At 39.0% G+C, this 14,636-nt stretch overlaps 1 protein-coding gene across 14 annotated transcripts in view; it reads left to right on the top strand.

Annotated features, from left to right (window-relative positions):
* CFAP54 (cilia and flagella associated protein 54) overlaps positions 1-14,636 on the top strand; it is a 308,554-nt gene that overhangs the window by 174,888 nt on the left and 119,030 nt on the right. For 13 of the 14 annotated variants that reach the window (XR_011502650.1, XM_070507105.1, XM_070507106.1 and 10 more), the window contains 3 exons: positions 1,604-1,690; positions 6,424-6,546; positions 11,392-11,445. Coding sequence is in view for 13 of the 14 variants with exons in the window: in XM_070507105.1 (XP_070363206.1) it covers positions 1,604-1,690; positions 6,424-6,546; positions 11,392-11,445 (264 nt within the window). In the remaining variant the exon portion in view is untranslated. The remainder of the gene's footprint in view (positions 1-1,603; positions 1,691-6,423; positions 6,547-11,391; positions 11,446-14,636) is intronic. The other variant, XM_070507102.1, reaches the window with a different exon arrangement.

The raw sequence follows: 14,636 nt of genomic DNA on the forward strand, positions 1-14,636 counted from the left end.
CTCTTGTTCTAAATTCACTCTCTTTCCTTATATTGAAAAGATTTGTTGCCCCCGATATGAGTTTTTAAATTATAAAGCCATATGTTAGAGTGAAGAGGTTGATAAATGCTTTTACACTTGGCAGAGTTGGCAAGAAATTGTTTATTAGAAAAAAATAACAGAACAGTGCTCCTCTCATTGTTAGTGGGATGCATTTCTGGATTTAGAAAGTAGTTAGATCCCCTGGGTAATCTTTAGCTGCCTAGTCATATTCATATATAATACATATCACTGCATTGGAAAAGAAATGATACTTTTTTTTTCCTCTGAAGCTTAAGAAATTGAGAACATTTTTATGAATAATTGAGCAATTGGCAGCAATAAAATGGTATGTTTTTATTTCTCACTAAAGAAAAGAAACAATCTCAAAGGTAATAGCTAACTCTTATTGTTTTGTGCTGCATTAATTGTAGAAAATGGTATTGCATTATGTTTGAAGTCATTTCAGACCAGTTCTAATCCTTTTTAAAAGCTGTTGCTATTAGCAGCTGCAAGTTGACTGACAATTAGAAGTTCCTGAGCTGAACTTACAAGATGTAAACAGTTTCCATCTTGTATTGCACTACCCTCCAGAAGAAGCCCCGTGGCTAAGGACACTGCTGTCATGTATAACATTTGCTGTGGGACCCATTGCTGAGGAATCATGAGAAATAGTTTGCTAAATAGTGGGAGTCCCAATCCCCCTTTTTGCTTCATCTCCCTTTAGTGAGGCGGGACCCAGTTGTAGAAACTGAGGTTCAGTCAGTTGAGATGAGGAGCTGATCAGAAGTGTAGGCAGAGCTGTTCCCTCAGCATCTGTTTCCAGCTGGACAGTGGCTAGGTCAAGTGAAATATTGGTAGTCTGTAAGCCTTCACATCTATCCGTGTGATTTTAAGAGCAGTCGAACTTTGGGGTTAATAAAATAAAATAAATATTGTTGGGAGATATTACTGGGAAAATAAAAATACAATGTGATGAGTAAGCTTGGGTTTTAATCAACAGAATACATGCTCTGTCAAGATGGGGACCTGCTAGATTTTGTTCTCATCCAAGAGTGCCTGGCACACAATGGGCATGTTATGAAATATTTTTTTGCTGATAGAGATATTCCAATTGAAGACTACTAACAGTGAACATTGAGATGAATAAATAGGAGCTATCAAGGGACATGGATATGAGTTCCTTTGTTTTAAATTTTGCACTTCTTTTGATAGCTCATTTGCTAGAGTGTTTCCACAGTCTTCAGGGATTCATACATATATGTTGAATTAATTTTTTCAAAGAAGATTATTAATTGTATTTTCACTTTTCCATGCTTAAAGAGATGTGAAACCTAGGTTTTGGGTACCAAGTGGCATCTACTTGGAACTATAAGTCCCTGATAGCACTTTAAAGTTCTAATAAAATTATGAAGCATATTCTAGGCAGATCATTTCACTTATCCCAAACAGTATAATCTCCTCGCCTGGAAAAATCAATCACTATTTTGCATACATCTCCTGTATTAATATTTGCTTAAACTTTATTATTAGGTTATTGACTTGATAAAATATGTTTTAAAATAAAGTGTTTTTCTGTTGGCAGATTCTGCCTCTCCTTGCACTGTACCAATATTTTGTTTCTGGAATTTGCCAAGACCTAATCAGAAGTCTAGAAGCAAGAATCCTCAAGGTAAGTTGCAAGCTTTTAAGACATTTGATATTCTTGAACTATTAAAGATATTGTCATAAATTAATTTCATCCTAATACTCATAATAATAAGTTGATAGTAATATGGTGTTGTGCTGTTAAAAAAAACACAACTTGTCCATCATTATAATAAAGTACGAGAAAGAGAAAGAGCCGGTGAGAAAGGTTTAGATCATGTTATACTTGGGCCACAGTAAAGTGAAGAACAGCTACACCAGGTAACAAGGCTCACCCAACACCAGTCAGCCTGGAAATCACCACTTAGGAAAGGCTGGTTTCCTGGTGGAGACTAATGAGCCAGTTTTCTGAGGTTTCCATGAATTTTTTGCTAAGGATCTTTATGTATATCATGGTGTAGGAGAATTTTTCTTTGCATAGGCAATAGAAGTGACAAAACACACAGACACTAAATCACAATTAATTCTGTAACCTAGAAGTCTGCTGAGGTTCTCTGCTTTTGAGACTCACGTGCCGCTGGCTTGAACCCCATGTGGAGTGAGAACCTCAAGCCCCTTATTTTCTCTGCTCCTTTTCCTAGTCACCTTTGGTGACAGGCTCCCACTCGTGTTGAATTTGTTTTGTACGTGGATCATCTCGACATCCAGCACATTTGCTCCCTGTTCTGCATTAAATTCCAACCCTATTCCTATTTTACACACACACACACTCAGTCACTCACTTACACATAGACACACACAACGTATTCACTCAAGGCTTTTATTTCTATATTTTCTATATTGGACTTTACTGAAAATTGGGAATACAGGGAAATTTGAGGCAAAACAAACAATCTAAAATGGGATATTTGGCATCTCTGAGCTTAAAATATTTCTTGGCCAACATCTCACGCTTTTGCCTCCCATCCGACAGCTTAATCAGCTGTATGCTGGTAAATGTTTCACAACTCACTCTAAAAAAAGCTCTGATTTAGAGAATTTATAATTTCCATGGGGTAAGTACTCCCACTCTAGCTGACTTCAGCCTATCAACGGGGCACTGTTGACTGTGATTTAGGACAAGATATGCACAGTCAGCCCTTGCAGTTGGGAATGAGTGGGCTCCAACGCAATCCTGGCTTAACTTTCCTTCTTCTTTTTTAGAAATACCCTCTACCCTTCTCCTCCAGATCTTTCCCATTTTCTAATGAGGGGAAATTAGACATCCTTTTGAACTGCTTTCTCCATCCAGACCCTGCCCTTGGGCCTATGTTTTCAGACCCAAATTGTCCATTGCATTCTATTTCCAAATAAAGTGAGTACCTTCCCTAAGAAGAAGCCTGATGGTGGCTATAAAGATAATATATTTTGACCCAGAAATAAATAATTTATCAGCCATAAAAATTTGTGGATCACTCTGAGTTATTGAACTCTTAAGAGTTCTCCTGCTTTTGAATTCCAATAACACTTTTTAAAAAACTGCATACAACTTTTCTCTCTCTTTTTTTAAAAATAGTGCTCTCTTCGTGTTTGCAAAATTCTTGAGGCTGAGACCTGTATCTTACTCATCTTTTGCCTTCCTATAGTGTGTTGAGTAATAAATTCATATACTTGATATTGGTAATTAATTATTGAACTGAATTTAAAATCTGTAGACATTCATCAAGTGCCTACTGTCCACACTCTCCTTCATGGTTAGTGGGAACTCACCTAGAAGATGCTTGGTAAATATTTATTGCTTTACCTCTGAAACAACATTTCTCGAGTACCTCCTATCTAAAAGCATTATGTTGGTAACTCTAATCAAAGGGATGTAACCCGTGGTCTTTGCTTCTAGGGAAGTGAAAATAAGGAAGAGAGACAGGACATATACACAAGACAATCATGTGTGTATGTGCCACTTGATCATTTCCAAATGATCGTAATGAACACTGTCTCCAGGAGTTCGAAAGAGGGAAACCTGGCTTTGGGTCTCTAGGTTTCACTAAGTAGATAAGATTTAGGCTTGAAAAGAGTAGAACTAACTGAGCAGGAGTGAGGCAGAAGGGAACATTCTTGGCAGACAATGGTGTGAAAGATATAGAGGTGAGAAAGCATTAACTCCTTCCGGGGCAGGGATGGTTCAGTTAGCCTGGAGCGGAGGTTTCGAGTAGGGAGGTTGGAGAAGATAACACAAGAATACCAGAGGCCCATGATGTGGAGAATACCAGGGGCCCAATCTTGAATTCCTGACTGAGACATAATGTGGAGGCTGGGCAGTGAGAGAAATGAGGAGATTGTGGAGTCAAAATTAGGTAACGGTTTTATTCTGGTCTGTCCTTAAGAGGCAAGAACATGGAAGTGTTGCAATGACCATTAGTAACACATCAGAAGGAGATCCCGAGAGGCACTGAAAGATATAGCCTGGAACGAAGTTTTTGGTTAAATGACTATTTTTTATTGGATTGTTGGCGCTTGGCAATTGTTTTTGTACTAGAGTAGCTTGAAAGCCAGTGAAGAACTGTGGACTCCATGCTGTAGCCTTGGGTTGGAAATTATAGAATTTTGATCAGGAGAAGGATGTGATTGGATGTATCTGGTGACAGTGTCAGGAGCAGAGTGAGATGGAAGTGGGATCTTACTGGCATGGTAAGACTGAAAAACCCAAGTAGAGTTTTGACAGAAACAATGAAAAAGGGCAACTGATGCATCATACAGAGGAAGCAATGACAGCCTGTGGGAGCAGAGTTTGCCTGACCTTTCTGCAGTAAACTGGAGTCAGTGGGTGGGAAGAGAGAAAAGTCATAGGGAGGAAAGAGCAAACAGTGATGCTTTCTGACACATCAAACAGCAATAGGTCACACTGTTAAGTTTCTTTAGTGCAGCAGTGTCTTTCAGGGAAAGCTTTAAGATCTCTTTACGATCAACTGGACTGGCCTCACTTTAGAACTGCCAATATCTTGAAAGATTTATTATTCTCAACATATCTAACATTCTCTGGCAGGGTGCCGACCCTTCTGTATTTGTGTGAGTCAAGAGTTGATTTATGAGTAGTTCTTTTTTCCATCTGGCTTGCTTGTGTTCATAGTGTTGGTCATTTCTGAAAATAATTGTTCATTATTATCACCATTGCTTTTTCAAATGGTCAAATTGGTATGATAAACTGAAACCAGAAGTAGCCTTAACAGTTAACAGCTGATCCACGTACAGCACTCTTATAGTCAAGACCAGAGGAGACTAACCTCACACAAATATGAGGAAGCGTTTCCTCCAAGGGGTAATAAGAAAAATGTTCATCTGGAATCTGAAAGAGTTCATATGACTCTCCAATGCCTATTTTGATATTATATGGCACTGGGGAGACTGGACCCCAAGGTGTCTTAGGCCAGAGCCAAAGTTTGTAACTTAATAGACAACAGTTTTCTCTTCTCCATTAAAAATATTCTCTTGACCTTTTATGTTTTATTTTCATGTTATTGTCACATCCTATTTCCCCTAACTTGCCTTCTTTTTATTTCTTTAAATTCTATATACTCCTGAGATTCCTAAGATAGTGCTTAAAGGAAAAGAGGGAGTAAGATGGGTTTATGTGTTGAGGATAAATTGAATTCTCTTTTTCTACATTATGTATAATCTTCATCCAATATTGTATTTCATTCCCTGTTTCCACAATTTACCTTTCTCTATTCTCTACAAAGTCACTGATGTTTTCAAAAGGTAAGTCAGGTTAGGAGCCCACCCTCTTTAAACCTGTCCAATACCTTCTTATCACGCAGAATAAAATCCCAAGTCCCAACTCTGGTCAGCAGCCCGCCACTCGCTCCTAACCCTCTTCCTCTCTCTCCCGGACCTCCGGCCACACAGGCTGTTCCTTGAGCACACCAAGACCCCTAGATTGCTCCCACCGCCACAGGACCTTTGTACTCCAGGTCCACTTGACAGATTTTCACACATCTCTCTCCCTCACGTCATTCCCACATCTTCTCTTGAAGGCCTTCTCCCCACAGAAGTCCTTCCTGACACAGTTTTGAAAATGGCATTTTGTCAGTATGCTCTATCCCTTCTCACACTGTGAATATCTTTATGTATCACTAGATTTAGCTGAATATGAATGTAATCTCCAAGAAGTCTTGGTGCGTAAGAGGTGCTCAATAAACATGTTGAAAGAATGAATGAATTTGATCAGAACTTTTCTTTTCTTTCTATAATTTCCTGACTGAAAGTCCTGCTGGGTCGTATTCAAAATAAGCCATGTATGATGTATAGTTACCAACTGATTAATGTTGTTAACTATGTGTCTTTAAAATCAACAGTTAATTATGGATAAGCAAATGAATAGTTGTCTCTACGTCGATACGTTGTGGAGTTGATCTCCTGGTTTGTTTGACTTTTCTCAGATGTTAGAGAACATCAGTAGTGTTTTTGTTTTGTTTTTCTTTTAAATCATAGTTCACCATGGGAACAAAAGATAAATTCAATTATTTTTTTCAACTGTTCCATGCCTGTCATATGTTTGTGTTTGTCTCTGATGAAATAGGCCACATCTGCTAAGTGTCCATTGTTCTGAACAGTCGCCTGCTGCTGTTTATTAGCCTCTTGGTCCATCGCACATGTTAGCTGCCTTACACGCAAACACATGCATCCCCATCCACCCGTATTTACTAAACACTAATTTACATTGCTTTACCAGCATCAAGCAGAAATTTTGGATCTCAGAAAGTTGATGATTTTTCTCTAAAATTTTTATAAGTAAAAAAAATTGTTTAACTGAAAATCTCATTTTTTTTCTTTCCTTTAAAGATAGAAGTCCTCATAGATTTAGGATTCTTTTCTGAAGCCTTTCATGAGATAGCTCAGATTTTTCATGGAAAACACGTGCCTCCGTCAATTTCTGCTGGCAGCAAAGCTGCTGGAAAAATAAAGGTAAACCTGTTGATTTGATTTGATTCAAAGCCATTTCTCTAACTTTTGAAGGCTACGTTCCTGAAATCTAGGGAATACTTCTGCAGAAGTGCGTTTACAAGTCCCCAGTACTGCAGACCTCTTTGTTAAGCCTGGTTATAGCTAACGTCAGGCTTTTACAAGGTTTCATTTCATTTCATTTGAACTGGAAGGGTGTCTTGGGGGAAGTGTGGTCTTGGGAGATTTCTACAGTGGAATTCTGGCTCTATGCTATAGTTATCATGCGTGTTCTCAGCAGAAACATGCATCAGCCACTACCTCTTAGACTTTTGGGTCTAATCTTATAATTTCTGGTTAATGTTCTTCATCAAAAGAGCCTCTCCTAATGTTTCATTTGGATTTTTTTTTTTTAAAGATTGGCACCTGGGCTAACAACTGTTGCCAATCTTCCTTTTTTTTTCCAAAGATTGACACCTGGGCTAACAACTGTTGCCAATCTTTTTTTTTTCCCCCTGCTTTATCTCCCCAAACCCCCCCTGTACACAGTTGTATATCTTAGTTGCGCGTCCTTCTAGTTGTGGGATGTGGGACGCCGCCTCAACGTGGCCTGACGAGCGGTGCCATGTCTGTGCCCAGGATCTGAACCCTGGGCCACCGCAGCAGAGCGCATGAACTTAACCACTTGGCCACGGAGCCGGCCCCTCATTTGCATATTTTTGATTTATATACTTTATATAAGAGATAAGCATGTGTTGTGCAAATTTCTTCTGATTTCTATGAGGAGAGAATGTTCCTCTATTTGTCTAGTCTTTTGACTTTGGGAGATGGTTTTACCTGGCTTGCTTAATTTGTATTTGTAACTGGGATAATTGAAGCACTCTTGAAAATGAATACTGGCGTTTATATTTAAATCAGAGTGAGCTATTATTTTCTCTACTTTGGTTTTCCCGGCGATCTGGGAATCACTGGATGATCTGGCTTTAGGCTGATGCGTGGACCCTCGTGGGTCAACAATAAAGGAAATAAGAGGAGGTAACAAGTCAGTTTCCTGAGGGAGACCACATGTGTGAGGAGTAAGACTGACAGACACAGTACGTGCTGGAGAGATTCAAATTTGGAGGTCCTAAAAGAAGGTGGGGAATAGACTGAAAGTCTGGAAAATTACTTGCATAAGCTGACATTATATTTACACATAATACATTCATTACTTAAGTGTATTCCACTAAAATGTAGCTGCTTATTTCTTATAATGACTGATACAGCATTATAATTTATTGTAATAGTGTAAGTGTGAGGTTATCTACAGAAAATCCTAAGAGGGGCGTTCAGTAGGCAGTAGGATTCTGTGTGTGTATATATTTATATGTGCATACATCTGTATCTATATGTATTTATCTATCTAGAGAGCAGTCGGTTGGTTTTTTTGTTCATTTTCTGTGGCATGAACTAATCTCCTTACCAGAGTTAAATTAGCATATTTTCTTGCTTGCTTCTCAGTCAACAACCTTTCCCTGTTATAAATGGTTTGCATTTTGTTACTAAAATTATACTTTAACTCATTTAAAAATATTTATTGAGTGCTTACTAAATATAGGCACTATTCCAGGCATGGGGATAGAACAGAAAAAAGATAAATGGGAAGCCGGTCCTGATGGCCTAGCTGTTAAAGTTTGCCGCATTCTGCTTCTGCAGCTCGGGTTCAGCTCCTGGGCATGGAACCACATCACTCATCTATCTGTGGCCATGCTGTGGTGGCAGCTCACATAGAAGAACCAGAAGAACTTACAACTATACAAAACTATGTACTGGAGCTTTGGGGGGGGAGAAAGGAAGAAAAGTGGAGGAAGATTGGCAACAGATGTTAGCTTAGAGTGAATCTTCCCCTGCAAAAAAAAAAAAAAGATAAATGGAATTATTGCCTTCCTGGAGGTATGTTATTATTGGACAGTCCAGTGAGGAAGACAAACAATGACATATTAAGCATGCAAACATGTCAGGTGGTGATGCGCTATGAGGGGCAATCAAGCTGAGCTGAGGGGACAGAGAGTAACCAGAGCAGTGCATGGCTGTTTTGTTCAGGGTGGTTTGGGAAGTCTCTTTAATAAGGGAGTTTTGAGGGGGAAAGACTTGAGGGAACAACCTCCCAAATGAGGAAGTACAAGGGCAAAGGCCCTGAAGAGGATGCCTGCAAAATGTGGTTGAGGAAAACCAAGGAGGCCAAGTGAGGCTGGACTAGAGAGAAAGAGGGGGAGAAGAGGTGGGACCCAGGAGCCAGGTCGTGTAGGACCTCACAGGACTTGGTGAGGACTAGAGTTTACTAGTGAACTAAATGAGATGGGGAACTGTGTAGAGTTTTGAGCAGAGGAGTGATGGGATAGGAATTAAATTTCAAGGGACAACTTTGCTTACTCTTTGGTGAATAGACCATGGATGAGCACAGGTATAAATAGAGACACCAGGCAGAAGGCCTTTGCAAATAATCTCAGTGAGATGTGACAATGGTTGGGATAACAGTGGTGGAAGGAGTGAAGAGTGGTCAAGTTCTGGATATATTGCAAAGGTAGAGCTGACCACGATCATTTGCAGATACATCAACCATTTGCTGATGATGGTTCGGATGTGGGATATAAGAGAAAAGAATCAAGCATGACTACTTGAGTGTTCAGCATGAGCAACTGGTAGGAGGAAGTTTTCATTAACTGACATGGAAATACTGCTCTGGGCAGGGGTGGAACATATTAAGTATGAGGTCCCTAGTAGACATATAGGTGGAGATGCAGCGTAGGTCACTGCAGAGAGTATATGATCTGGAACGGAGGGGAGAGCTTAGGGCTGCAGGTAAATTTAGGAGCATTAGCAAAGAGATGTAAAATGATGAAACTGGACGAAATCGACTGGTGACCGAGGGAGACAGAGAAAAGTAGAAGCCGGAGGACTGAACCTCAGGGTCATCTGCACTTAAAGTCCGGGAAGATGAGAAGGAAAGAGAAGCCAGTTGGGTAGAATGAGAAACAAAGAGAGAGTTTTCAATAGTCACTACTTTCACCAACAAACAAACAGTCTGAAACTAATTTTTACAGGTAAATTCCAAACTTCATTTTTATCAACTCGTTTTCATAAGACAAAAGTGTGGGTGAATTGTCTCCCAATGGATTGTAACTTCAAGTTTTGTATTCTCAAAGTTAATTTGCAGCTTTCCAGCTTCAATTGGGAATTTAAAAAGTGTAATTAAAGGAGGAAATGCATTCTGGGTTTATAATTAAAATAGGTGCCAATGTTATTAGGCTGCAGGCTAGTTATTTAAAGAAAGGATTAATGAATTAGATTTCAGTTATGAAAGAAGTAACTGAAAAAGTCTTATGGATGACTATTAGACGTTTCACAAGCTTTTGAAAACATTCTATTTTTCCAGTTAGGATTCTGCTCTCATCACCAAATCTAAAGTCCCATCAGCTCTCTTAGATTGTATCACCAAAGGTCTTCCACTGGATTCGGTTACTGACTTTTCAATGTGTTCTAGAAGATAAAGAATATCTTCAAGAAAGGGAATTTTTTTAACACTTTCCAGTACTTTCTTCCAATAAGAGCTATATGTGATGTCTTGGTTTAGGGGTCCCTCAAAAGCAGATCCTGAGATAAGGATTTGGGAGCAAGTAGTGTATTTTGGGAGGTGATTCCAAGGAATAGAGGTGAGCGAGTGGGAAAATCAGATAGCGAAGGGAGGAGAACCATTCCAGAGAGCGTTAATGGGGTCACTGCCCTGGGAAACTTGGGCCCTCAGAGAGACTGGGTGGAATCATCTCTTGTCTCTCATTGGTTTGGGTTGCTCCCTGCACTTGCAGCGTCTCCTGAATGGTTTTGTGGCCACAGAATGCCTGCAAGCAGAGGTCCAGGTGCTTGAGGTAGGGTACCATCCGTATGTGAGTGACCTATCTATGGAAGCTGCTGGTGACCTCCAGGTGACTGAGGGGAAGTGGGTGGGACATCAGTATTGACTTCTACGGATGGGCGCCTTTTAAAAAGGCCTTCTGTACCCAGAGGGCTGCACCCTACACGGCAATACAACAATCTCCTGTGGCAAATAAACTGAATGTTTCTGAACGCAACGTTACATTTAGAGCCAAAGGTACTAACAGATAGTTCACAAAAAAGGGAAAGGAACCACAGAAGGAGTCTTTCTGAAGAGTAATACAATTTTACCTCAAACTGGCAAAGGTATGTTTAAGCGCTAATACTCAATGCTGTGAAAAGTGCAGTAATCCTGGCATTTTCATACAACATGCATGTTGTATGAAAGTGTAATTGAGCCAGCCCCTTTACATTTTCTCAATATGTTCTTATCTTCTGACCCAGCAATTTTTCTTCCAGGAATTTATACAAAGGCCACACTCAGAGATACAGACAAAATAGTCAGCAATGTTATTTAAACTAGGAATGGAGGGGTGAGGGTGGGAAGTGGTCCTCTTAGATGTCTAACAATAGGAAAGAGGTTAAGTTACTATGCTACATTCATAGGATAGAACATTACTTCGCTATTTGACTGAGCTTTACAAATAACAATGGAGTGGAAAATAATTATGAATGTTTAGTAATGTTTAGTGAAAAGGAATACAAATCAAGATAGAAAATTTAAAAATACGTTGAAAAGAAGTCAGAGTAAAGACACCAAAATATTAATGTTGACAACCACAAAAGTTGATTTAAGTGTGATTTTTACTTTCTTCATACTCCTCTTTTCTGACTAGAGCATGTATTACTTTTACAGTAAAAGTGATATTTAAAATACTTTTAGGACACATTAACAGTTTCATTTAAAGGAATGCTTAGTACTCTCGTTTCTAATATTAATGTTTTGTATATTGACAGATGTCTCAATCATTCGACTCAGGAAAACCTCTTACTAGTAAAGAAAATATACTGGTAAGGATAGTAATATTTTATAAATGTTGGATATTTAATGTGGATAATTTTTGAGTCATTTCAGTCTATTGCGTAGATATAATCTTTGTTTTTGAAAATCTGCTATGTAACTTGTTCTCCTGTTTCTAATAATAGGGTTTTATCTTAAAGTGCTGAGGCCAGAAATAGGATTGGAGCCAAACCGATCTGGTTATCAGATTGGGCAAATATCAGTTATTGCGCCTAAATTTTTCAATTACACATCTTCAGTTTGTTTATCTAGACATGTCAATTGTCTAACTTGGACATTTATTTTCACTACCTAGATGGTAACTTTGTAAGAAAAGGCTTTTGTATATTTTGCAATAGCCCACTTGTTCAATACTGCTTTTACTTGTAGCCTTTTCCGCAGTCTTGAGACTGTGACTCAGCCAATGCTTTGGAAGGTTTTCTTTTAATTTTTAAATATTTTTATTGAGATGTACTTGACATATAACATTGTGTAAGCTGAACGGGTACAAGTGTTGATTTGATACGTTTCTGTGTTGCAATAATCTTACCACCGTAGCATTAGCTAGTGGAAGGTTTTCATATGACATTTTCATGAGCAACTCCTCTAACTTTCCCAATATTTTTTTACAAAGAGAGGACTAGGCTGCCCATCTCAGTCCGTTTGTTCTTGTCCAGAATTGAATGCTTGGGATTTAAGCTTTTGATCACCTAATGGCATTTGAATATCTTGAAATCATTTTTAAAATTCTTAGGAATGTCAGTAGTCTGTCCACTAGAAAGTGCTAGAGTGGAAGCCATGGTGCAACTGCTGTTGAAGGGAGTTACAGGTGGGTGAGGGGCTCATACAACCGGGTGACAGTTAATGCACACAGACGGACATTTTATTTCTTAAAATGCTGGGGAGCAGCATTCTGTTTCATTAAGTAAGGCGTTTATTTTTATTAAATAATTTTGAGAGACATTTCCTCAAAATTGTTTTACTTTTGTCTTCCACAGTTTTGATAGGAATATATCCACCTTTCATTAAACGTAATCTTTTCTCTTGTTATTCATTTGATTCCAGAAACTTCACTTTTAATTGTGCTTCAGAGGATTCATTGTTTTTGCCTTAAAATTTGTTTTAATTTATAAGCAAGTTGCCTGAAATAAAAGAACTGGTATTAGGAAAATATAAACACGTATTCATACTTCATTTTAGCATTCCAAGATCTTGGGATGTTTAAGAAAATTTCTTTCTTTCCAATCATAAATGCCAGGGTCTTCTAAAAACACTTCTTTAAGGAGTGGTTTAGGCTACAGAAGGACTGCCTGATCATTTCTTTTTAAACAAAAAGACACTGACAGTATAATGGAAAACCAATTTCTATTAGCCAGTTAATTAAAACAGAGCTGTTGGTCTGCTTATGACTCTTCGGATTACACTTTATATTTCTGTATAGAGGGAGAGAAAGGAGTGTTAAACAGCATTACTAGTTAATCTTCTTTTGATCCTCAAGTGTTTGTGTGTAATTGTCAAGGCTCATTAAATCATTGTTTGTTGTGGGGAGAAAAGAGAAGGGGAAACTTTCACCTCTACCCGATCCTCCCAACCGCTCTGCAATTTCTTCTCTGGGTGGGGAATGTCAGCCATCTTCTTGGCATAGCCGTTTGATACCAACACAGGCTCCATGCTGCTCTGTGTCTGGCTCTTCTGCATGGATCAATTTCCACCCTCCAGAAGAGGTTAAGAAAGGAGAATGAACAATAGCCAACTTTGCCTCAAACTCTCCCACACAATGAGAGTTTGCTTTTTTAGTTCATCTAAGGCACATAGTTTCCTTCTTTTCTAGAATACATAGCCCCGCCATCTGCCTTTTATATTAACTCAACAAATATTTAATAAGAGCCTATCATGTGCAAGGCATTATTCTAGTGCTGTCAAATAAATACATCAGTCACTCAACGGTACACACAAATTCCAAGCCCTCAGGGGAGACTAGTAATAAACAATATGTATAAGTAAACATTATAAATAAGTAAATTATGCAGTATGTTAGAAGGTGTACCATGCTATGGGGAAAATAAATCCAGCAGCAGGTAAAGGGGATTGGGAGCATGGGGCTAAGTTGGGGCTCTCAATTTTAAGTCGTATGATCAGGTTAGTCTTCACTGAGGTGACATTTTTGAACAGACCTGAAGTAGGTAAAGGAGCAAGTCATATGCAATCTGGAAAAGGAAGAATCTGGGAAAAGGGTACAGTGAGTTCAAAGGCCCTGGGGCAGGATTGCTGAGCTTGGTGAGGGGCATCTTGGCCAGTGTGGCTAGAGCACTGAGAAGGATAAGAGAACTGTAGGAGACAAGGTCAGAGAGGTAATAGGGGGCCAGTTTGAGAAGAGCCTTATAGGGCCTTTGTAACTTAGGACTTAGGTCCTTACTCTGAACAAAATGGGGACCACTGGAGAGTTTAGAGCAGAGGTGGCCTGATCTACTCATGTTTTAAAGGGATCACTTTAGCTAATCTGTTGAGCCTGCTGTGTGCTGGGTACTGTTCCACTGCTATCAATCAGATACATCAGTCAATCAACAGTACAGACAAATTCCCAGCCCTCACAGAGCTTATCTCTGTGTGTGTGTGTGGTTGGGGAAGCCTAGGAATACAGTTTTGTACATGTTGACTTTGAGATGTCTGTTAGACATCCCACTGGAGGAATTGAGTCAGAGGTTGATAATATGGGTCAAGTTCAGAAAAGAGATTGGAGCTAGAGAGAAAAACTTGGGATTTCATCAGTATTTAGATGAAATTAAAACCGTGAGACTGATTAAGATTGCTTAAGGAGAGAGAGTGGAGAGAGAAGAGCATGGAGTCCTGGGACACTCCAATATTAAGAGATTTGGGAGAAGAGGAGGAACCAACAAAGAAGACTGAAAAGGAGTGGCCAATGGGATTGGAAAAAACCAAGGCAAAGTGACGACTTGAAAGCCAAGGGAAGAAGCATTTTTAGAATAGGGAATGATGAATAGAGACAAATTTTGCTCATGAATCAAGTACCATAATTCATTGAGTCTTAAACATGCATTTCCCCCCCACATTTGACAGCTCTGCCATTAGAATGCATTTTACAGTTGAGGTCGTATAAAATACTAGTGGCATATAAAATAATTGTGTCTTAGATTAAAAGACACATGTCATGTAAGGACTGAGAATTGAACATTGGATTTAG

Source organism: Equus asinus, chromosome 4 (genome assembly GCF_041296235.1).
Source record: "Equus asinus isolate D_3611 breed Donkey chromosome 4, EquAss-T2T_v2, whole genome shotgun sequence".
NCBI classification, from domain to species: domain Eukaryota; kingdom Metazoa; phylum Chordata; class Mammalia; order Perissodactyla; family Equidae; genus Equus; species Equus asinus.